The sequence below is a fragment of the Aethalodelphis obliquidens genome, unplaced genomic scaffold (genome assembly GCF_003676395.1).
Source record: "Aethalodelphis obliquidens isolate GAN/ISIS:26980383/991018 unplaced genomic scaffold, ASM367639v1 scaffold54, whole genome shotgun sequence".
In the NCBI taxonomy this organism is placed as follows: domain Eukaryota; kingdom Metazoa; phylum Chordata; class Mammalia; order Artiodactyla; family Delphinidae; genus Aethalodelphis; species Aethalodelphis obliquidens.
In genome coordinates this window covers 981,599-1,006,992 of record NW_020837998.1, presented here as the reverse complement: position 1 = coordinate 1,006,992, position 25,394 = coordinate 981,599, and the positions used below count along the sequence as shown (strand labels likewise).

Sequence of the window (25,394 nt, the reverse complement as noted above, 5' to 3'; positions counted from 1 at the left end):
TTCACAGATCACAACTGACCCAAACTAGTAATAAGCCAAACAATGTGTAGATATTATAAAATAACATTGCCTTTTAAAATCTTTGAATTTAATGTATGCCTTGGTTTCTCAGCTCATTGCTTGTGCTTTGTTCACCTCAACTGGATGCTTTCAGTTAATTGCTAGAAAACTACTGAGAATTAATCCTGATACCACATTTGCTTATTGCTGTTTCAGGTGTTGTGCACTTGTTTTATCTATAGTTGTTTCATCACTGTAAAAATAAATTAATTATTTTTTGTCAAAGGAGTATCTCAATTGTACAATATACTTTTCCACTCATGGAATATGTTAGATTAAAATGAAGTTAGAGAACACTTCCCAGCTAATTCTGTAAAGCCAGTTTCCCAATTCATCCTATGAAGTGGTAATTCCCTGATACTAAAACTAGACAAAGACATCACAAGAAAGGAAATAACTATAGAACAATATCAATTACGAATATAAGTGCAAAAAATGTTCATCAAAATACAAGCAATTGAAATTCAGCAACACATAAAAATAATTATACATCATGACCAAGAAGACTTTATCCAAGGAACAAAAGTTTAGTTCAACACAAAAAAAAAACAGTGAAAATATCTCTTTTTGCAATGACATGATGTGACATGTAGAAAACCCCAAAAACTCCACCAAAAGCCTATCAGAACTAATAAACAAATTCATTAAAGTTGCAGGATTCAAAATCAACATACAAAAATCTGTTGTGTTTCAATACACTAATAAAGAACAATAAGAAAGAGAAATTAAGAAAACATTCCCAAGTACAACTGCATCAAAAAGAATAAAATACTTAGGAATAAATTTACCCAAGGAGGTGAAAGACTTGAACACTGAAAACTACAAAATATTGAAGAAAGAAATTAAATACACAAATAAAAGGAAAAACATCTCATGTTCAGTAATTGGAAGACTTTTATTGTTAAAATGTTCATACTACCCAAAGTGATCTAGAAATTCAGTGCAATTCCTATCAAAACCCTAATAGTATTCTTATAGAAATAGGAAAAAAAACAATTCTAAACTTCATATAGAAACACAAATGACCCCAAATAGCAAAAGCAATATTAAGAAAGAAGAACAAAGATTGAGGCATCATAGTCCTGCTTTAAAATTAACCCTAACCCAAACCCTAACACTAACCCCATCACAACGCTGTAGAAATCAATAGTATGGAACTAGCATAAAAACAGACATATAGACCAATGGAACACAGAAATAAACCCATGCATATATGGTAAACTGACTTTGACAAAGGTGCCAGGAATACACAATGGGCAATGAATAGTCTCTTCAACAAAAATGGTGCTGGGAAAACTGGGTATCCACATGAAAAATAATAAAATTAAACCCTTATCTTACACCATACACAAAAATCAACTCAAAGTGGATTAAAGACCCAATATTGTAAAACTCCTAAATGAAAACATAGGGGGAAATCTTCATGACATTGGTCTAGGCACTAATTACTTGGATATGCCACCAAAAGCACAAGCAACAAAAGCAAAAAGATAAGTAGTTATGCATCAAATTAAAAAGCTTCTGTACAACAAAGGAAAAATCAAAATAGTAAAAAGACAACCTACAGAACTGAAGAAAAGATTTGCAAACTATATATGTGTTAAGGTGTTAATATACAGAATATAGAAGGAACTCCTACAACTCCATTTAAAAGAGAGAGAGAAACAAATAACCTGATTTTAAAAAGTACTTAGACATTTACCCAACGGAGACATACAAATGGCCAAGAAATATATGAAAATATTGTCAACCTCACTAATCATCAGGGAAATTCAAATCAAAACCAAAATGAGATATAACTTACACCTGTTAAGACAGTCATTTTAAAAAGATAACAAATGTTTATGAGGATACGGAGAAACTGAAACACTTGTATACTATTGAGTGGGAAAGTAAAATGCTGCAGTCAATATGGAAAATAGTATGGAGGGTCCCCAAAATTAAAAAATAACAACTATGTGATGGATTCTGGGTATATATCCAAAAGAATTGAAATCAGGAACTTGAAAAGATATCTGCAGTCCCAAATTCATTACAGCATTATTTACAACAGCCAAGATATCGAAACAACATAAATTCCCATCAATGGATGAATGTATAAAGAAAATATGGCATATATACATAATGGACAATATTATGTATAAAGAAAATATGGCATATATACATAATGGACAATTATTCAGTCACAAATAAGAAAATCTTACCGTATGCAACAACATGGACGAAACTGGAGGACATCATGCTAAGTGAAATAAGTCAGTCACAGAAAGACATGTAGTATATGATTTCACAATATGAGGTATCTAAAACAGTTAAGCTTATAGAAACAGAGAGGAGAATGGTGTTTTGTCAGGAGCTGGAGGGAGGGGAGTGGGAAGTTGCTGTTCAATGGGCACAAAGTTTCAGTTATGTAAGATGAATAAATTCCAAAGATATGCTGTACAACTTTGTGCCTACAATAAAAATAATGTATTGTGCACTTAAAATTTTGTTAAGTGGATAGATTTCAAGTTAAATGTTCTTACCACAATAAAACAATAATAATTATTATTATTATAAACAATTTCCTTTCAAAAATCAATCTAAAGTATTTTATTAGTAGAATAAAGGACAAAAACCACATGATCATCTCAATTGAAGCAGATAAATAATATGACAATATCTAACATATTTTCATGGTAAAGCATTCAATGAACTAGACCTAGAAAGAAACTTCCTCAGTCTGATAAAAGGCATATGAAAAACCCATTGATAACATTATACTTAATGATGAAAGACTGAACACCTTCCCCCTAAGATTGGAAAAAAAGACAAGGATTTACACTCTCACCACTTCTATTCAACATTGTACTGGACATTGTAGCCAGGGGAATTAGGTCAGAAAAAGAAAAGGCATACAGATTGGAAAAGAAGAAATAAAACAATCTCATTTTCAGATGTCATGATTTTATATGTAGAAAACCTTAAAGAATCTACAGAAAACCCATAGAGCTAATAGCCAAGTTCAACAAGGCTGATGAATACAAATTAAATATAGAAAAATAAAATGTATTTCTATACACTAGCAGTGAACAATTCAAAATTGTTGAAATTAAGAAAACAATTTCATTTACAATTGAATGTAAAACATTCAAAATAAAATATGAATAAACTTAGCAAAACAGGTGCAAAACTATGCTCTGAAAGCTACAAAACATTATTGAAGAAATTAAAGAGAACCTATAATAAATGGAAACACATCCCATGTTCATGGATCAAAATATTAATATTGTTATGATGGCAATGCACCCCAAATTGATCTACAGATCCAGTATACTCCCTATAGAAATTTCTGTTGGCATTTTATTAGGAATTGATTATGAAGTTCTTATGAAAATATAAGGGACCCATGATTTCCAAAATAATCTTGAAAAAATAAAAAAAAATAAAATTGGAGTACTCATATTCCCAAATTTCAAAACTTATTATAAGGTTACAGTAATCAAGACATTGTAATACTGGCATAATGATAGACATATTGATCATGGAATAGAATTGAGAGTCCAGAAATAAACCCTTAACTTTTATGGTCAAGTGATTTTTGACAAGGGTGCTAACTCAATGGGGGAAATAATAGTGTTTTCAATAAATTGTGCTGGGACCATTGGATACCCAACTGCAAAAGAATAAAAGTAGTTCCCTGCCTAATACCAAACACAAAACTTAACTCAACAGAGATCATAGGTTTAAGTGTGAGAGCTAAAATAACACTCTTAGATCAAAGAATTAGTAGTATATCTTTAAGGAGTATGGTTTAATCTTCAAAGATCTAAGGACAGGAGTATACCTTTAGAAAGATGGTTTTAGTAAAGGATTCTTAGATATGACAACAAAAGCATAAATGGCAAAAGCATACATGGCATACATGGCATACATGGCAACAAAGCATACATGGCAAAAGAAAAAAATAGATAAATTGAACTTTATTAAAATTAAAAACTTTGTTATGAACAATACTATGAAAAAAGTGAAAACACACCACAGAATGAGATAAAATGTTTAAAAATCATATATCTGACAAGGTTCTTGTATCCAGAATATATAAAGAACTCTTAAAAAACTTGAAAACATCAAAGACAAACATTTCAATTTGAAAATACAAAACAAAGAAAGGACTTAACTAGATATTTCTTCAAAGAAGATAAGCAAATGGACAATAAGCACATGAAAAGATACACAAAATCATTATTTATCAGGGAAGGCATGTCAAGACCACATGATAACACTTCATACCCACTAGAATGGCTATAATCAAAAAAGCAGATAATAATAAGTGTTGAAGAGGATGGAGGAGAATTGAAACACTCACACATTGCTATTGGGAACATAAAATTCCATAGCCACTGTGGAAAACAGTGTTGCAGTTTCTCGAGAGGTCAAATATAGAGGTACCATATATATGACCCAGCAATTCAACTCCTAGGTATACACAGAAAACAAATGGAAACATAAGTGGACACAATAACTGTACATGAATGTTCATAGCAGCATTATTTATAATAGCCAAAAGAGGGAAACACCCTGAATGTCCATCAACTAATGAACGGTTAAACAAAATGTAGCATATCCATACAATAGAATAATATTCAGACATAAGAAGGATGAACCTTGAAATCATTATGCTTAGTGAAAGAAGACAGCTGCAAAAGGCCACATATTGTATGATTTCATTTATATGAAAAATCCAGATTCGGCAAATCCATAGAGATAGAAATCAGGTTAGTGATTTTCAGGGCCTGTGTAAAGGGGAATGCGCAGTGACTACTAATGGGTACAGGATTTTTTCTGGTTTATGAAAATGTTCTGGGGTTCAATAGTAGTGATTTTTGTACAACCATGAGAATATAATGAAAAACACCGAGTTGTACATGTTACATGGTTGAGTTTTATTATATATGTGGTACATCTCAGTTTTTTTTAAATGAAAGAGAGATAAAGGGACTTCTGTCTCCAAAAGATGGAGAAGGTATACTTTTCCTTATTCCTCCCTCTAAGTACAGCTAAGAACCCTGGACATTATATGCAAAACAAATATAAGAAGACTCTGAATGTGTAGAGAAAAGGTAGACCAATTAGGGACATTGGAACCTGAGGAATAACACAGTAGTGAATAGCCTGGGATCTCTCTTTGCCTCTCATATCCCTGAGGACTATTCGAAAAGCCAGCAATCCATAAACACCAATAGGCACAGACAAATAAATCCCCCAGAAAAGTGTGTTTTCTCTAGCCAAAGGACCAGGAATGGGTAGTTGAGCAACACTAAAAACTTTTAAACAATAACTGCTCTACTTCAGACAAACACCCCAGAAAAATATGCAGCCCTACCTCCACCCCACCAGCAAAGGCCAAATGGGAAACCTAAACTTCGCTCTTCCTAGCCTATAATGAGCTGTGCCAATGCCCTTCAAACTCCACCACCACCGGTGAGGGTGGTGTCAGAAAAGAAGGCTTAATGGAGTTTCAGTAATTTAACAGTGTTTAGCAGCAATGAGGCCACCCCCTCACACAGAGTATCAGTAGAGACTACATGGAAAGCCTAGACTTCCACCTTCTATCCAGTACCCTTTACCATCTTGGGTGGTATCAGAGAAGATATACTGGAAAGTCAAGACTTTTGCCACTGCTCAGTGGGAATGAGGCCATGTGCAATGTAAGGCAAGGCCACAATGGAGAGTAGTAACTCCTTCCAGACAGGGTGGTATCAACAGAATAAGGAGCCTGAATTACTACCCCCACCCAGCACTACTGTAGCACCAGCTCACCCCAGGATTTCAATGGAGGCAGAGTGGAGAATCTGGACTCCCATACACACCTGGTAGAAATGAGGCAGTGTTGCCTCCCTTGCCCCACCAGAGCTGTGTCAGGAGGCGCCTGAGAAAATGCAAGATTTAAATAAGATCCAGAGTTTCATAATACCTAAAATATCCATGTTTCAATAAAACAATTACTTGTGAAACCAAGAACCTAGAATATATCAACTTGAATGACTAAAGACAATGAACAGCCACCAAACCTAAGATTTCACAGATGATTTTAAAGCTGTCATTATAAAAATACTTCGATGAACAATTACAAAGATGTGTGAAACAAATGAAAGAATAGAAAATATCAGCAAAGAAATGGAAAGTTACAGCAAAAAAATAATAATAAAAATGTTCAAAAAGAAGCAAATGGACATTTTAGAACTGAAAACTAAAATAACCAAAATTTTAAAATTCAATGGACAGGCTCAATACATAGAGTGAAGAGGGCAGATGATAGAATCAGTGAACTTAAAAATAGAAATATAGAAATTTCTTAATCTGAACAAGAGGGAGAAAACACACTTTGGAAAAAAAAAAGAGAGAGAGAAAAAGAGCTACAGCAGTATGTGGAACTATGACACAAGATCCAACATTTGTGTCATTGGAGTCCTAGAAGGAGAGGAGAAAGAGGTCAAGGCTAAAAAATCTACTCAAAGGAATAAGGTCCCAAAACCTCCCAAATTTGTCAAAAGACATGCACTTACAGACTCAAGAAGCTGAACAAATTCCAAACAGGATATATCCAAAGAAATCTTCACCAAGACACATCAAAGTCAAACTTCTAAAACCAAAGACAAAGAAAAAATCTTGAAAGTAGTCAGCCATTACCTATCAGAGGAAAAGCAGTTCAAACAGCAGTGGATTTCTCATCAGAAACCATGGCAGCCAGAAGGAAATGGGACACCATTTTTCAAGTGCTGAAAAAATAATCATCAACCCAGAATTATGCATCTGGTGAAAATATCCTTCAGGAATGAAAGGGAAATGGAGAAATTCTCAGATGAAGGAAAACTAAGAGAATTTGTTGCCAGCCAACTTACTTTAAAAGAATGGCTAAAGAAAATTGTCTAAACAAAAAGGAAATAAGAGAAGGAAAATTTGAACATCAAGAAGAAATAAAGAACAACAGAAAGAGAAAATTATGAGTAAATACTTATGAAACACTTTGAACTGAATGAAAATAAAAATACAACATATCAAAATTAGTAAAACTTAGCTAAACCAGTACTGAGAAGAAATTTTATAATATTAAATACTCATATTAGAGAAGAGAAAGGGGTAAAATAAATTATCTAAGCTCCCACTTTAAGAAACTACAAAAAAGAAGAACAAATTAAACAAACCAAGCAGAAAAGGGCACTAATAAAGGTAAGAGCAGAAATAAATGAAATTGTAAGCAAAGGAACAATAAAGAAAATCAAAGAAACAAAAGCTGATATTTTGAAAAGATGAATAAAATTTGAAAACCTCTAGCTGGAATGACAAATACAAAAGAGAAGGCACAAATTACCATTATCAGTATTCCACAGATATCAAAAGGATAACAAGGAATACTACAAACAGTACTATGCACATAAATTCAATAAGTTAGATTAAACAGATTAACTCTTTAAAAACACAGACTACCAAAACTTGCTTAATAGGAAAAATAGTCTGAGTATTCCTATGACTGTTAAGGAAATTTAATCCAGAATTTTTAATTATCCCCAAAATGTAACTTTTGCACCAAATGGTTTCACTGAATAATCCTAACCAAGCATTTTAAAAAGAATTGACACCAATTCTACATAATTTCTTCCAAGAAAGAAAAGAAATCCTTCCCAATTCATTTTATGAGACAAGTGTTACTCTGACACTAAATACAAAGCCATTGTCAAAAACAGACTGTAGGTCAATCCCTCCTGAATATAGATGCAAAATTGCAAACAAAATATTAGCTAACCAAATCCCACAATGTATAAAAAGAATTACACACCGTAACCAAGTATGATTTATTCCAGGTGTGTGAGGCTGGTTTAACATTGAAAAATCAATCAATGTATTTCACCATATCAACAAGCTAAAAATTAAAAAAATAATAATACTATCCTATAAACATAGGCTGAAAATTCATTTGACAAAATGCAACACTCATTCATAATACAAACTTTCAGCCAATTAAGAGCAGAGCTAAATTACCTCAACTAGATAAAGAGTATCTACAAAGAAATCTACAGATAATATCATACATAATGTTGAAAAACTGAACATTTTCCTGCTAAAATCAGAAAGAAGTGAAGGAAGTCCACATTCATCACTGTTTTTCAATGTAGTACTAAAAGTCCCAGCCATGACAATAAGGCAAGAAAAAGAAATTAAATTCCCATAAATTAAAAAGGCAGAAATAAATTGTTTTTATTTACAGATGGCATGGCCTGAATGCATATGTAGGAAACCCCAAGGATTAAAACCAACCAAAAAACTTGTAGAGCTAATAAGTGAGGTTAAGTAAGATGGCAGGATGCAAGACCAACATATAAAAATCAACAGTATTTCTATATACTAAGAAAGCTGTAGTGTGAAAACTGAATTTGAGAATACAAAAACATTTATAGTTATTCAAACCATTTATAATTATACAAACAATGAAATACTTAGGTATGAATTTAACAAATCTTGTACAGAACTTGTATGCCAAAAGCTAACTTTGCTGATGAAAGACAGAAAACCTAAATAAATGGAAAGACATACTGTACTCATGTATTGAAAGACTCAAAATAGTAAAGATGTCATTTTTCCCAAATTAATCTGTAGTTTTAATGTAATTCCTATCAAAACCGCATCAAGTTTTTTTTATAGACATATACTATCTTTTATAAAATATATGGAAAAGTCACAGTCTCTAGAATAGCCATGAAAATCTTGGAAAAAAAGAATAAAATAGAAGGAGTAATTCTATCAGATATTAAAACTTACTATAGGGCTTCAATAATCAAGACTGTGGTACTGGTAGAGGATAGATACATAGGTAAAACTGAAGAAGTAGTCCTGAATAATACAGATTACTGATTTTTGATAAATCACCACAGCAATTCAATGAAGGAAGAATAGCCTTTTCCACAAATGGTGCTGGAGCAGAAAAACAAAAAGAACCTTGAGTTGAGATAATGATCATAAACGTAAAAGGTAAAACCATAAAGTACAGAGAAGAAAACACAGGAGAAAATCTTCAGAACCTAAGGCTAGGTAAAGAGATTTTAGACTTGACAGGAAAAGCACCATAACAGAAAAAAATTACAAACTGGACTTCATCAAAATTAAAAACTTTTGCTCTGCATATGACCCTTTTAACAGGTTATAAAAATAAGCTACAGAGTGGGGAAAATATTTGCAAACTACATATTTGACAAAGGACTTGTATGTAGAATATGTAAAGAATTCTCATAATTCAACAAAATAAAAACAAACCAATTGGAAAATGGGGAAAATACATGAAGAGAGACATTTCATCAAATGTGATATACAAACAAGAGGTTCAATATCACTAGCCCTTAGAGAAATGAAAATTAAAACTGCAATGAGATATCACTACATGCACCTATGTGAAGAGCTATTTTTTTTTCTTTTTTTAAAAGAAGGACCACACGAAATGCTAGTAAAGATGTGGAGAACGTGGACCACTCATGTATTGCTTGTGGGGATATAAAAATGATCCAGCCACTCTGGGAGAGAGTTTGGCAGATTGTTATAAAACTACACATACACTTATCACATGACCCATCACTTGAGCATTTGTCCCAGAGAAATTAAAAGTTATATCTATATAAAAACATGTACATAAGTGTTTCTAGAAGTTTTATTAATAATAGACAAAAACTGGACACAATGAGATGTCGTACAATGGATAAATGGTTACACAAACTCTGGTACATGCATACCATAGAATACTACTCAGTAATAAAAAAGGAAAAACTATTGACACATGCAACAATCTGAACGAACATCAAGGGAATTTTGCTAAGTGAAAAAATGTCAATCTTAAAAAGTCATATACTGCATGATTCCAATTTTAGAACATTCTTAGGATGATGGAATTATAAAGATGGAAAACGGTGGTTTTCAGGGGTTAGGGATCATGGAGTGCAGAGGAGACAATAAAGGAATAGCAGGAGAGACATCCCTGTGGTGATAGAGCAGTCCTATATCTTGATTGTGCTGGTGGTTATACAAATCTAAACATGTGATAAAATTCCATAGAAGGATACATGCAGACATACACACCAATGAATTCATGTAAAACTGGTGAAATTTGAGTAACACCTGTGGACATAGCAATGTAAAACTTCTGATTTTCATATCGGGGTAAGATTATATAAGATTTTGCCATTGAGGGAAACTGGTTGAAGGGTTTACACAAGATCTTTATGTATTCTTTTTGGAACTTAATTTGAGTCCACAACTGTTTCTAAATAAAAAGTTTTAAAAATGAAGGCAATTCGAAGAAAATTTCCAGTAAGATATGTTTCTTCTTTCTCTCATTTCTATTTGGAATCACAGAATGGCATAAAATGCACAAAATTTTATCTTTCACTTTCCTTTATGCATTTTAATGTCATCATAAGTTTATTTGTAATGATGTTTATATTTTAGTTGGTGCAATACTTTAGTATCTCTTATTCATAAAATATAATATGCATCAGATATATTTTCCATTTTATCCAGGGTTATAATCATTTCCAAACACCTTCCATAAATGATTTAGTGTAGTATCTGGGATTGTCTCAGGAATAGATTAAGAGGGAGAAGCATCTGATTGAATAGAAAGTATTTACATTATTATAGTGTCAATATATAGCCCAAGCCCTCCTCTAAACTGAATTAGCCTATTTGTATAAAAGTAAATACAATAGTACCTTTATTTTAGATGAGATATACTTTAGAGTCTTATGATCAAAGGATGTTAAAACTATTAGCTTTTCATCTGTAAACTGTGGACTGATTTAAAATGTAATGTTTCAGTGGACTCAAGTCATGTAATGTTTCAGTAGCTAGATGATACATTTATTGTTCCAATGTTTATACAGCATTCCAAATTTGACCATCATACTTCTTGTACATATAAAGTTTTCAATAGATACATTCAATACAAAATGCAAAATATCAAAAAGCTCCTATTCCTGACAGCAGTTTGGGAGACCAGTGGCTGCCAAGGGAAGAGGGTCTTGTTTTGGACCTTTGCTTCCACATGGGTGAAGTAAGGTATATAGTCCCAAAGTCTCTACTCTAAAGAATCCCAGAACTGATTGCTAAAAATTATGTAACACAATGTCATAACATGTGATTGATTGGTCAATTGATTTGGTCAATTTGTTTGACTAAGTCTGTGGAAAAATAAAATCAAAGGCTTTATTTGATTGACAATTCAGTTTAGTCAAAATACTTGAGTCAAAACTAAAATAGCAATTCTGGTAAGTCATGTTGGACGTAGTCTAAATGGAACTCACTGCATGAAAGCCCAGATCATATAGACTTTGAAATGTCTGCATATGAAAATGTAAGGCAAAATACAAATTATCATTTGAGATATGTATCACACTAGCTGTCACCCAATTTTACAAGGTAGAGTAAGAGGCAGGCTACATGAAGCATACTTTAATCATTTTCTGAAAATGTCCACATAACAGCAAAGCTGGCATTTTATAATTTCCAGAGCTATAAATCATTTTTAAAATCACGATATTACTCAAAACAGATGTGAAAACATATGTTTGCTACAGTTGTATAAACTGCCTACTTGTCAAACTTAATAAATGTTGAGACTTCTACTTTAACTGCATTCCCTTTTAAGAACTAAAATCTATTTGAGGAAAATATATTTTATTTTAAGTACAAATGTAACTGGTAGAACTTAACATAGAAAATCTCATTTAAAAGAAAGTTTTCCATTATAACCAGAGAAGTACAGTTTAATATGCCACTCCAGTCTATTAATGTCCTCACCAGGATGTGTGACCAACATATTTGAAATGAATATAACTGTGCCATTCCACAGTAAGAGATTCAGAAATGCCAGTGCATACCACTGTGTATTTTATGAAAATCGGCTACTGTACATCTGTACTAGCACTCCAGCTGATTTTTAATAAGACACAGCAGTGTGTACTTGAACACTACAGCAAACAGGCCAGTCCTAAATGCCATTTTGACTTATGGGGTTTGCAGTTCTGACAGAATCATATGTATCATGTACAGCTTGAGATTTTCCTAGAAAATATGCTTTACTTCCAAGCTGTCCTTCAAATAGTGATGACTTGCTAGGAAAGAAGTTTCAGGAACAAATTGTTTTTGAGTTATGAATGAAATTTCATCTTTAACTATAATTCCATTACCTGTGTAAGAGTTTGGGTAGTTTAATATACTGAACCTGACTTCCATTCTGACCACTTTTCTGAAATAAAGCATTTATATCTTGGTGCCCCAGAGGGTACAGTCTTTCAGTGTTTGGATAAAAAAGACAAAATATGTGGCAAGGAAACCAACAATGGACCAATGAAATTAAAATTATACATTATTCCAAATTCTAACTAAAATGCTCATCTAGGTCATTAGAAAGCAAGTTCAGTCTAGAGAAGAAATAAAAAAAATGTCTCCATTAACTCTTCAGCTCATGGAATGTTTTTTTCTGTATATTATGAGCATCTTTATTAAAGATGGAAAAATACACCCTATAGTGAAGTACAATCAGACCATCTGATGATCTGATAAATTACATGTTAGCTTATGTTCTTTAGCTTAGAGTTACTAACTCATGGTGATAGTAATAATGCATAGCCTATAACATATACTGATATATTTTCCTTTACTCTTACCTTTACAGCCTTTTAAACAAAGTTGTACTCAGTTTTCATATCAAGGAAGCAAGTCTTTGAAATTCTGACTTTCCCTACCTTCTTTAAACAGATATCCTAAGAAAAAATTGGATACTGTGCAGAAATGACACATTTGTCAGTTGATTACAAGCCAGATTGATGTCATATCTATTAATATTATGGGTAAATACCTGATTGGAGCTGCTTGCTAAACTTTCCTCTGAAATGTCCAAATTAGCATATACTTTTAAAATCACTTTTGAGTGTTGAAGGGAACATCTCTCCTCTATGACAGTAACTCAAGTTTTTCAAACATAACCATCAAATAGTGATTCATTTAAATATAGTCAACAAAGTGCATACATAATAAAAAGAGAATCAGATGTCTCGGAATAGGCATAATAAAAGGGCTTAGGGTAAAGTTTCCAACCATAGGCACAGAGAAACTTTGGACTAATATGTTATTTATAACATCAAATAAACAAGCTTCAGGTAAATATTATTTTTTTACTACTAAAAGAATTTATCCAAAGCCAGTATGGATCTGTTCTGACTTAGGGAAATGTGGATGCAATATACAGCAATGGAATGTTAATTGAGTTAGTATCTGATCTTTATATGTACATCAAATAAGCAAAAGTCATTTTACCTTTATTTTCCCTTTGGAATTTTTTGATGGTTGGTCCATTATCCTGATCAACGATAAGTTCCTCTCTATTGTTGGGCATCATAACTATAAATAAGAGATATAACTGAGTAATTTTATTGCAAAACACCCAAAAGAAAAGCAGAAAACCATTACATAAATACCTATTTTACTCCAATAACAACATGAATTTTATACACTTCTACTTCTGAACAAGTGAAAAGATTTTTGTTGTTCTGATCATACAATTTAAAAATCAATAAGCTGCTTAATCATATGAATTTTAAAGTATAATTAATACATAGTACATATATAATTTCCAACATATTTTCTTTAAATCATTTAAAATATTTCCTCTTTTGAAATTCATGTACAAATTAGTTATTTACCTCCATAATTAATAATATATTTCCCAAAATGCTTCAGAGAGAATTTTGCACTTAATCTCATGAGTTTAAAATAATTATGAATTTAGTTTACTTTGTAGAGTTTTTGCAAATATATAGCAAAATTAATAGATAAAATATAATTTTCTGGTAATTGTAGGTGCTTCTTCACAAGACATTTATATTGAAAGAGGAAAAACATGTCAATTTCAGTTTATCATTTAATTCTCTTTAGTTATATTTTATTAAAATGTTATATAGCACTATCAATAAAGTACGGTCACTTTAAACCAAAAATCATCAAACCTTTTAATTCACTTATAGACAATCGCACTATCACGCTTGGACAATTGTGGAATGTGCATAGAGAGTATAATTACTGCCGGTGGAATAAGAAATGTTTTATGTTGTCAAGATTTTTTATAATATTATATTGCTTTGGATATAGTTTATTTCTAAGTATGACATCTCTTACGATATGTCTATTACAGAGTACACATATTTCCCTGTGTGCTCTGCTTTTAGCCAGCACTCAATAAATAATTCTCTCTCTCTTTTTCCTCTCTACCGCCCTCCCTCATCAATACAAAGATTTTCCTAATAGAAGAATGTATGTTTCTTGATTCCTTTATGGTCATCTGGCTACCCCCACAGGTCTTGCTCAGACTCTCTTGAATCTGTTGCACACAATATTGTAACTAGTAGTTTAGTCTGCATCCACAGAACAGAGTAAAGCTAGAAAACCTCTGTCACCTCTTCCAGGAATTAAATTTACTCCCTTATGGCCAATAGCTACAAGTTCTAATTCAGTGGTTAATTCTGGCTGCACATTAGAATGTCCTGAGAAGATATTGAAAAGCAAAACAGAACACTCCTTCTAGGCTCTATTCCAGACGAGGTAAATGAGACCCTGAGCGTGTGGCCTGGACATCCAGATTTGTAAATACTCCATAGGCGATTATAATGGGGAGCCAGATTTGAGACCCACTGGGATCATTATGAAGCTAAATAGTTACAAAGAATATATAATATTGACAAGCTAAGTGAGACTTGGATGAATTTCCACAAGAGAGAAATCATCTTTGTCCTTCCCCACCACAAATCCAGAACCTAACACCTTCCCTAATCCCTCAAATTCCTTTCCTCCCCCATAAAAACATTATTTTGGAGAGTCTTGAAGCAATCACTCTTATGAAGTGTAAAAATTTAGAGTTTACATTAAAAATGTCCCAATAGTAAGACTAAAAGAAGAGAAGATATTATTTTCCCTAAAGGAAATGGGTACTTAGGAAATTGGATTGTGTAGGTACAGAAGATTAATGAAGATTTTACCTAGCTCACTTTGTTCATACTTATTATATACCAAATGAGAATTTGTTATAGCTGAATGCACTGGGTAATGTCTGTATACCTGAGTAGGATCAAACAGCAGGAGATGATAAGTAATCAAGGTAAAGCCACACAGAGAAAAATAGTGCTTATCCTTCACATTTCCTTAGCGCTTTAAATTTCTGAAGTGTTTTTTTCCACATATTATTTCATTTGACCTCATAAAACTCCAGTGCAATAGGCAGAGCAGTAATTATATCCATATGTTAGGTAAAGATACTCATTGTGGTTAAGTGACATACCCAAGATCTCATAGCTAGTTAGTGCCAGACTGTGTCTAGATTCAAGTCTCCAATATGCCAGATCACTGACAATAACATTATAATATTTCTGGAATAGTGTCTGTGGTGTAAGACTTCTGAAACAATAAAAAAGAAACGTAGGAAAAATCATGTTAAAATTTGTGATCTGAATTGTTGAGATTATTGCAAATCATATATTGATTCACTTTTTAATCACTCTTACATGATCAACTGTCCAAAGGATATCTTATCTTCCATTATTCAAAGGGTGCTGTGAATATAGCAAGTGATTTGTATCACACTAGCTGCCAAGTACCAGCATATTGAATTAACATATACTTTACAAAAATCCCATCAAATTGTTCCCATGAGATCCAGTGATACAGTAAATGAAACCCCTTCCAGAGAACAAACTTCTAACACCTTTTTTGTTGTTCATATTGCTTCTGTAATAAAGAATCACCACTTTTCAAAAAGCATCAATTCCCCTAGGTTTTTCTCCCCTCTCTATTGCCTAATGAAGAATTTCCTGAAAGATTATCTTTCAGTTCCTTGCTTCAGGTGAGATACTCACCCATTCTCTCTGAATGGTGATCCATCTGAGAGGGAGAGCTGGACACGCTGCTGCTGGGGTGGGAGGAGGTCTGGCTCCCAGGGCGATGACTCTCTTCCAGAGAAGGAGCAGGAGAAGGACTCTCTGGGATCCGTTCCTTACACAAAAGGAAACACAAAAGGAAATGTGATCTTGCACAAAGTTTTTCACGTTGGTGGAGTCCATAACATTTGAAATGTTGACCTTTCATCCTGAAAGTGCATACATCCATAATACTTGGTCTTAAACACATATCTTCAGACAAAACCATATTTTTTTGTTCTTGGGAAATTAATGGGATATTGTGAGGGTTAAATAAGAGAAAAAGATGAAAAGTCTCAGTGCTATGCCAGATACATGGTAGAGTATAAGAAAGGTTAGTTTCCATTTCCTTTCCTAGGAAATACGTCAAGGATTACGAAGTAAAGTGACTATTGTTAGTGAAAATTTGTTATTGTAAGCTTCTACATTGATATAATGTTCAGGCCATAACCTGGAGGGTGAGCTTACTGTCTGAGTAAAAAGATCCCCCAAAGGTAAACACCTGGAACCCTGGAATAAAACTTACAAATAGTGGTGCCTGGTACATGTTGTGTCTTTCTGCACTGACAAAACTTATGGCAATAATATACTTGTGATCTATCAGACCTTAGGAATTCATGTTGAATTTTGCAAACAAAATAGTTTGATAGTCACAGGACACAACGATGGGTTTTTGAAACTAACACTAAGACCTATCAATATCAGTTCATTAGTATTGTTTAGATTTTTATAGTTTTAAACTATGAATTTGAATAAAATAACATTTCTTTTATATATCTCAACAGTAATGGTTATGGTTCTCAGGACTTTTGTGATAATTAATATTGCTAAAAACTCTGAAGTTATTCACTGTGCTTATGCATCACAAACTGATGAATAAATCTGAAAATGATTTAGTTAATTTGATCAATTAAAAAAACACATTGTAGATTTTTTGATGATGGCCATTCTGACTGGTGTGAGATGATATCTCATTGTAGTTTTGATTTGCATTTCTCTAATGATTAATGATGTTGAGCACTCTTTCATGTGTTTGTTGGCAGTCTGTATATCTTCTTTGGAGAAATGTCTATTTAGGTCTTCTACCCATTTTTGGATTGGGTTGTTTGGTTTTTTGTTATTGAGCTGCATGAGCTGCTTATAAATTTTGGAGACTAATCCTTTGTGAGTTGCTTCATTTGCAAATATTTTCTCCCATTCTGAGGGTTGTCTTTTAGTCTTGTTTATGGTTTCCTTTGCTGTGCAAAAATCTAGAAACAATAAATGCTGGAGAGGGTGTGGAGAAAAGGGAACACTCTTGCACTGCTGGTGGGAATGTGAATTGGTACAGCCACTATGGAGAACAGTATGGAGGTTCCTTAAAACACTACAAATAGAACTACCATATGACCCATCAATCCCACTACTGGGCGTATACCCTGAGAAAACCATAATTCAAAAAGAATCATGTACCAAAATGTTCATTGCAGCTCTATTTACAATAACTTGGAGATGGAAACAACCTAAGTGTCCATCATCAGATGAATGGATAAAGAAGATGTGGCACATATATACAATGGAATATTACTCAGCCATAAAAAGAAATGAAATTGAGCTATTTATAATGAGGTGGATGGACCTAGAGTCTGTCATACAGAGTGTGAAGTAAGTCAGAAAGAGAAAAACAAATACCGTATGCTAACACATATATATGGAATCTAAGAAAAAAATGTCATGAAGAACCTAGGGGTAAGACAGGGATAAACAACAGACCTACTAGAGAATGGACTTGAGGATATGGGGAGGGGGAAGGGTAAGCTGTGACAAAGTGAGAGAGTGACATGGACATATATACACTACCAAACGTAAAATAGATAGGTAGTTGGAAGCAGCCGCATAGCACAGGGAGATGGGCTTGGTGCTTTGTGACCACCTGGAGGGTGGGATGGGGAGGGTGGGAGGGAGGGAGACGCAAGAGGGAAGAGATGTGGGGGCATATGTATATGTATAGCTGATTCACTTTGTTGTAAAGCAGAAACTATCACACCATTGTGGAGCAATTATACTCCAATAAAGATGTAAAAAAAAAAACACATTGTAGTGTTTATCCATATATGCAATAAATGTGACTCAGTGATATATATGCTGGGACAGAGAATGTTTATTCTATAAAATATTTAATTAATCCATAATAAATTTCTTAAATTAAATGTTCTGTCTAATTATGTGTAATTACAACCTCAGTATTCTAATCATAACATTAAAAATTAGTTTGTCAAATATGTGCTTATACATTTTCACAATGATTTTGCACAAGAGGCCCAAAACAGATAAACTCCTTAAAGGAAAACTGCTTAATGCAAAATTAATATTTTGAGAGTTAAAGGTTATTATTTCATTAGTGGAAACTAGCATTTTGCAATGTCTATCATTGTGGCAGAGAGAATAGTGCCTCTCTGCCCTGCCAAAGATGTTTAGTCCATATCCTAAGAGCTAGAGCCTGTGAATATGTTATCTTACATGGCAAAATGGACTTTTCAGATGTGACTGAGAACCTTGAGATAGAGCTATTACACTGGATTATCTTGGGGCAGAAAGAAAAGTCAGAGGAAGATATGATTATGGAAGAATGGTCAGAGAGATAAGCTGGAAAAGGCAAGGAAATCGATTCTTTATTGGGAGCTTACAGAAAGAAATGCACTCTTTCCAGCAGCTTGATTTTAGCTCAATGATAGCCATGTCAGACATCTGACCTACAGAACTATAATATAATAAATTTGCATTGTTTTAAGCTACTTAATTTGTCATAATTTGTTACAGAAACAATAAAGAACTAATACAGTCATCAATGTAGTATGTTCATTTTTAATGTTGTTTTATATATTATTATTTAGCATTTAGCTAACATTTGATAATTTTAATGAAATGAACAGCAGACTTTGTGTATATTAGCTACAATATGATATAGTTATTAAATACCAATAATTGTAAATATATACTACACCTTAAAGGCTCTATGACTTTTGTCATGCTTCAAAAACAATGTTTTAAGACAGAGAAATATATATTTCATTTATATTTAGTATACAGTTAAGTATACAGTTGCAATACTATGTACACAGGGCAAGATCAAAAGACAATATAAGCAAAGCAGAAGAAAAGAATCATTTTTTTCCAAATAATTATATTTGTATTTTGGAGGGAAGGTATGGAGATGGGCAGCAAATTATATATAGACTTTATACCACATTGTTTTACTTTTTGAAAAGACTAGTAGTGCATCAGCTGTGAAATTCAACCTGAAGTGTAGTGATTAAAAATATAATCCCTAAATAGCACGTGTACATACACACACACACCCTTACGAAAGGAATTTCATATATGAGGTCAAAATTATTTTTTGCTTTTCACTGTTGTGTAGTTTCAATGATCCTGTGCTAAACTATGCCCATTCAGTCTTTGAATTCTAACATTGGATATTTGCTGAAAAATATGTAATTTAATAGCTATGTTTATCTCTAATGGACCTGTAAGTGAATGGATAGAGACAAAGTACAGCAGTTACTGAGCAAAAATAGAACTGAACAAACAAAATCACTGTGTAGTGGCAAACAGGAATAATACACAGCAATATATGCTTCCATAATAAAAATGGAAAATTTGGGAGTGATTCATAAAGTTGATGGTTTGGAAAAGCAAGAGAATTCAAGTGACAGTGATACTTGATCTTGCTCACCCTGCTTATAAAATGAAAGCTCATACTGCATTTTTTAAAAATTGGAAGAACATCTACACAAATAGAAAGTACTATAAATAATGAGAAAAAATACAATGCTATAAAGAGGAATCCTCCAAAATGTTTAAAATTTTCATATGAACAAATAATATGAACTCAAATAATTACTCTTAAACACTTTCTTTGACATTTTGAACATTACATTAGGTGGAAAAATAAATTAACTTTGAAAACATGACTTAGAGCTACAGTAGCATTTTGCATAAAGTCATATTTCTGCTTTAATATTTTGTAGCCTGCACTTTCCAAATTCGATCAAGGTTCAATTCATTGTTATTGTTTCCTAAGAGGTCAGACTTTTTTCACAGACTTTTTTCACAGACTTTTGTCACCATGTAAACAACATTAGATGAATCCAGTGCCTCATACTGATTAAGAATTAGGTGGGTTTAAAAAAGTAATCTGTGGCTTCCCTGGTGGCACAGTGGTTGAGAGTCCACCTGCCGATGCAGGAGACCACCTGCCGATGCAGGGGACACGGGTTCGTGCCCCCGTACGGGAAGATCCCACATGCCGCGGAGCGGCTGGGCCCGTGAGCATGGCTGCTGAGCCTGTGCGTCCGGAGCCTGTGCTCCGCAACGGGAGAGACCACAACAGTGAGAGGCCTGTGTACCTCAAAAAAGAAGAAAAATCTGTAGGAAACTGGGAATGTTTAATTTTGCCTAAAATAATGAATAGTTCTATAAACAATTTCTACTTTGCAAGTAAGCAGATCCATTTTTCAGCCCTGTAATCAGTATGCATCTATTTAGCTACTTAACTGCAATGTGTTTTGGTTCATTAGGTGGCTACTGTTGTGTCTCAGTCTCGTTAAATTTTCACAGCAAGTTAATCTGTTTTATTACAAATGAGAACACAAGTGATAATGTCTTCACCATTTGCCAAATACAGGGTTAACAGTATTTGCAACAAATCAATAAGGGCATTTAAAAAGGAAAATTGCAAATCTATAACTCCATTTTACTCATTGATGACATAATTTTATTTGGCATTTATGAGTTTTACAACACTGTTACTCTTCATGTATTTCATTTGTGCCCCATCAAAAACAGCTGTAGCTCTTCTGAAACACTGCAGAAGTTTTCTCCATATTCAGTCAAAGTAACAAAGGAGGGAGATTTCCAAAACTGATACATACTTACCCAATCAATCCCCACTTTCCCCTGAAATTAGTAAAATTATCTGCAATAATAACTCAAATTCTAGCATATACATACATAGTTCAAGGCTTGTGCCTAAGAAGAAAGAGTCATTATAGAAAACATTTTTAATTAGTACCTATTATTCCCTCTTCTATCACACTGTTTCCCTTTTTTGGGGGTACATATGTTCAAAGGAGATGTTCATCATATTAAATCATTTGAAAGTACATTTGAACCTTAATAAAAAACAGGGTCAAAGCTGAGAATAATCAGTTTTATACAAGGTTTAACACAGTCAGTTTGGTAAAGGCTTTAGTTTGTTGGCACTAAGGTATCAATTCTGCCCATTTTCATGGAGATCCTTTATTTCATCTCAATGTATTTCTTTACATCTTTGGAAGTATAATATACGTAGAACTTGTGAAGTACTAATACATGCATATTAAACGTGTTTATATGTATGTGTTCATGTGCATAGTTGCCTTTTAAAAACACCTATCTCAATGTTAAATTGTACCTCTGATGTTTTATGATACTGATTCTTCTCAAGCATTCAGTGGGGTTATGTAACATACAATTTGTATTTTTATTTAATTGGAATTCAACTCTCACTGCAATTACTCTTCCAAATGTTAATCTATTAATGAGTTCTAAAGGATTTAATGGCATTTCGCTGCTTAGAAGTGGCTTTTGGAAGTTTATCTGAATGCTAGATATTTTATTCATGCATTTGTCTTGATATTTCATATTTAATTGATGTGTTCCTTCTGTACTGTCACCAGAGTTATGCAGAAACAGAACAGATTTTAATTTGACAGACTTAAATAATAAAATCAGGAACAAGAAAATAAGAAGTTTGTTCATTGTTGTTGCTAACTTGGGTTACCATTAGTCCTGAGGAAGACTTTGATGCTCAGATTTATTATCTTTGAATACTATTGGATGCATGATACTTTATGAATTTTTATGAATCAGTTTAAGAATTAGTATGTGTTCCACAATCAACAATATACAAATGTATTTAAGTTAACACAGATGGATATGGCAGGGTTTTCATGAATTTAGAAAAAAACGGACAGATGAGGGGGGTACAACTGGAACATGTAACCATGAGAAAGTCCAAAATCATAAGCATGCCCTAACTGTGACCTATGTAATATTTGGACAAAGGACCCTTCCACCTCTTCAATTTGAAACTTGTTCTGGAAGAGGCTGACAGCTGAAGAGAATCAGCCATAATATCTGTTCATAGCATGTAAATGGCCTCGAGTGGGAGAATGGATAGTTCAGTGGGAATATGTATGGCTTGCAAATTATGTTGTAGGCTTGGGCCTCTGCCACCCATCCAAACACACACACACACACACACACACACACACACACACACTCACCTTAATTCTCACTCAATGCATCTTCATCTCACGTTCTAAAAACAGTAATAGCTTTGTCTTTCCACAGAGCACTTAGAATAAGACTCAACTAGTGATTTTTTCAGTGAATTTGAATTATCACAAAAAACCCTCTCTGTGTTGACTAATTTTAATACCAGATGTTCACGTGCTAATGCCATTGCCTTGTGACAATTTCCAATCAATTCATTAATTGCCAGCTGCTCAGCTAAACAAAAAACACAGCTAATCAGATGATACTGGTAAACAGCTAAATAACAGCTTCCTACTTAAATTTCTTAAATTTGTTATCAGAGAAAACTATGGCACACTGATATGACAAAGTTTCCCACAAATACAGAAAAACTGTATTATAAAATATTTAAATGTAGGAAAATATATTTTCATATCAGTCAGGTATTTTACCTATTCTGCTCTCAGGATTTTGTCACATTGAGTAATATAACTGAAGGATGAAAACTTTGAAAGCCTAATGATCATAATGCAATTTTCAATTCATGTTATAGTTATATTAGTTATTAGCTACAAATGATAATATCTGAGCCAACAGTAAAGGGATCTGAGCCAGACCTAAAGACTATGTGCCTGGCATAACAATATTCCCAAACTAGTTTCTGGCCAAAAAACAGAAGCAAACAACAACCACAAAACCAAAACCAAAAAAAGATTTGTTTGCAACTTATAATGTCTTTTCCAGCTTGGGAATTAACGTCTGTATCACTAATGATCATTTATGTTGAAAACACTCCTCAAAGTTTAATATCTGATGAATCATTAGTTTTCATTCATTCATGCAACAAACATTTATTGAGTGACTAATATACCCATTGAGGATGAAAGAAAGACCTATGGGTGTCTTCATATGGTGTGTAGATTCTCATAGTTCAGACTAAAGACTAAATAATCCACATATAAACATTTAAAGATAAGTTAAAATAAAATACAAATTAGATCAATTTTGATATCAGAATGGGCACCTCTCTCCAGTTCCCACCAGATTCCTAACTTTTCTTTTGTGGCACTGAGATCTAAACAGCCATTGCACATGAACAGATGCTCTCTAGAGGGCGGGTCCAATGCCTGTATATGCATCTAATGGTGGGGAACCCTTGGTCCTGGTACTGATAAGAAGTTGCACAGACAAATGTATATAGGGAAAGCTACTTCTTTCTCAGGGTAGCTCTTTGCCATGATTTTGGTTTCTACTTATTACTATTTCTATGTGAGTATAGAAAACATAATAAAAGAAAACAAGTATAAAACATAATAAAAGAAAATAATATTAGGTAATATATATACTGAGTATTTACTAGATGTCAGACAGTGCTCTAAGTGTGTTAACAAGTTTGTCTCATTGAAGTCTTTTGTTAACACTGTGAAGTAGGTACAATTATTATCCCCATTTCATTGGGAAATAAGGCAAACTGAGATACAGGCAGGTTAATTCATTTTCCTAAAGTCATATAAAAAGAAATTTTGAAACCAGGATTCAAATACAGGCAGACAATCTGACTTCAGAGCTTGTGCTCTTACGCATCATGCCATACTGCCTCCAGTGAAATCTTCTCAATGCATCTTACTTAGCTGACAAACTATGATGGCTCTAGCCAGAAACAGTATATAATTCTATAAATTATTTGGGGGATGGGGTATCTGCCTGTTTCATTTTGTGTTTTTGATAAAGCAATGTAACATGATCCTTTACACATATTAGACCTTTGTTAAATCAGTGAATTCTGTGTTCTTGCTCTCTGTTTCCTAATAGAGAAAGATGACAGTAATAATGGAGTAAGACAATATTCAGCAATAGCTATCATTTCTGGCAAATTCAAGGCTAATTGCAATCCACTTGCTGATTTTTTCAATCTGTATTATCCTTTTTTGCCAAAGATTACTAGGGATTCTGAACTTTCCAACCATCCTCTCTAATGCTCTAGAACAGTGCTGTCCAATAAAATTTTCTTCAGTGACGCAAATGTTCCTTACCTGTGCTTTCTAATATAGTAGTCAAGAACCATGTGACTATTGAGAAGTTGAAATGTGGCTAGTTGAAACCGAGGAACTGAAGTTTTCATTTTATTTAATTAATTTAAATTGAAATAGCCACATGTGGCTAGTGGCTACTATATTGAATAGTGTTGCTATAGTAGGTATGTGCTATGCATCTGCCTAAGATACTTTGTTAACTGTTTACCACCATGGAGGTGGGGAAATTTATTAAACCATAAGCAAATATATATTTTCTGTAGATTCTAAGTTTCTAAAAGTCACATCACTTCTCAGAGCTCTAAAAAGCTATGGTTTTCTCTCCTACCTGTGAAAAGGAAATGAAAAAGACAAAGCCAGGTCTAGCCTACCTTGCGTTAACTTTCACTATCTAAGGATATTTGCAGGAGTCAACACCTCTAATCACCTAACTTTTTTCACACTAGGGTAGAAATATTTACACAGTGGTAGAAGAAAAAGGCACAAATGAAATTATGCTCTTTCCAATTTGACTTTATTCTATGTTAAGCTGGTATAATATCAATTGTCAAAGAAACTAATTATTCATTCATTTTATAGAGACTTCTCAAACTTTGACTCACATGTTATGCCTTTCTGAAGAAATAAAAGATAATAGGTAAACTTCTTTGAAAAGATTTTGTTTGACTTGCTTAATGGATATGGGAGAATATTGGCATAGAAAGTTTGATTTGATAAACATTTCATATTTCATGTAATGCTTTCAAAGGAGAGTGTTGTCTTGCTCAAACTAGAGATAATTGTTAAATATACAGTAATTCTGTGAGCCAAGTGTTAAGCTGTTGTTAACTTGAAATCAGCCATTGTGGGAATATTTACACCATAGAAATTGGCAAATGTTATAAATCAGAGGTTTTCTTTTTTATTTTGTTTTGTTTATGAAGAGCTGCTTTACAGACACACCACTGGATGCTGGACCAAATATAAACTCTAAAACACTGAACTTTTAAGTCTATTATAGGCATTTGAAGGTTTTTTATTTCATTCTAATGTT

The 25,394-nt window shown here is 33.2% G+C and overlaps 1 protein-coding gene across 1 annotated transcript in view; it reads right to left on the bottom strand.

Annotated features, from left to right (window-relative positions):
- The window catches only part of DACH2 (dachshund family transcription factor 2), a 644,364-nt gene that overhangs the window by 136,024 nt on the left and 482,946 nt on the right, over positions 1 to 25,394 (bottom strand). Inside the window, exons 7-8 of the mRNA XM_027086062.1 lie at positions 15,990 to 16,125; positions 13,402 to 13,485 (exon numbers count right to left, since the gene is read on the bottom strand). Of these exons, the coding sequence (XP_026941863.1) occupies positions 13,402 to 13,485; positions 15,990 to 16,125 (220 nt within the window). The remainder of the gene's footprint in view (positions 1 to 13,401; positions 13,486 to 15,989; positions 16,126 to 25,394) is intronic.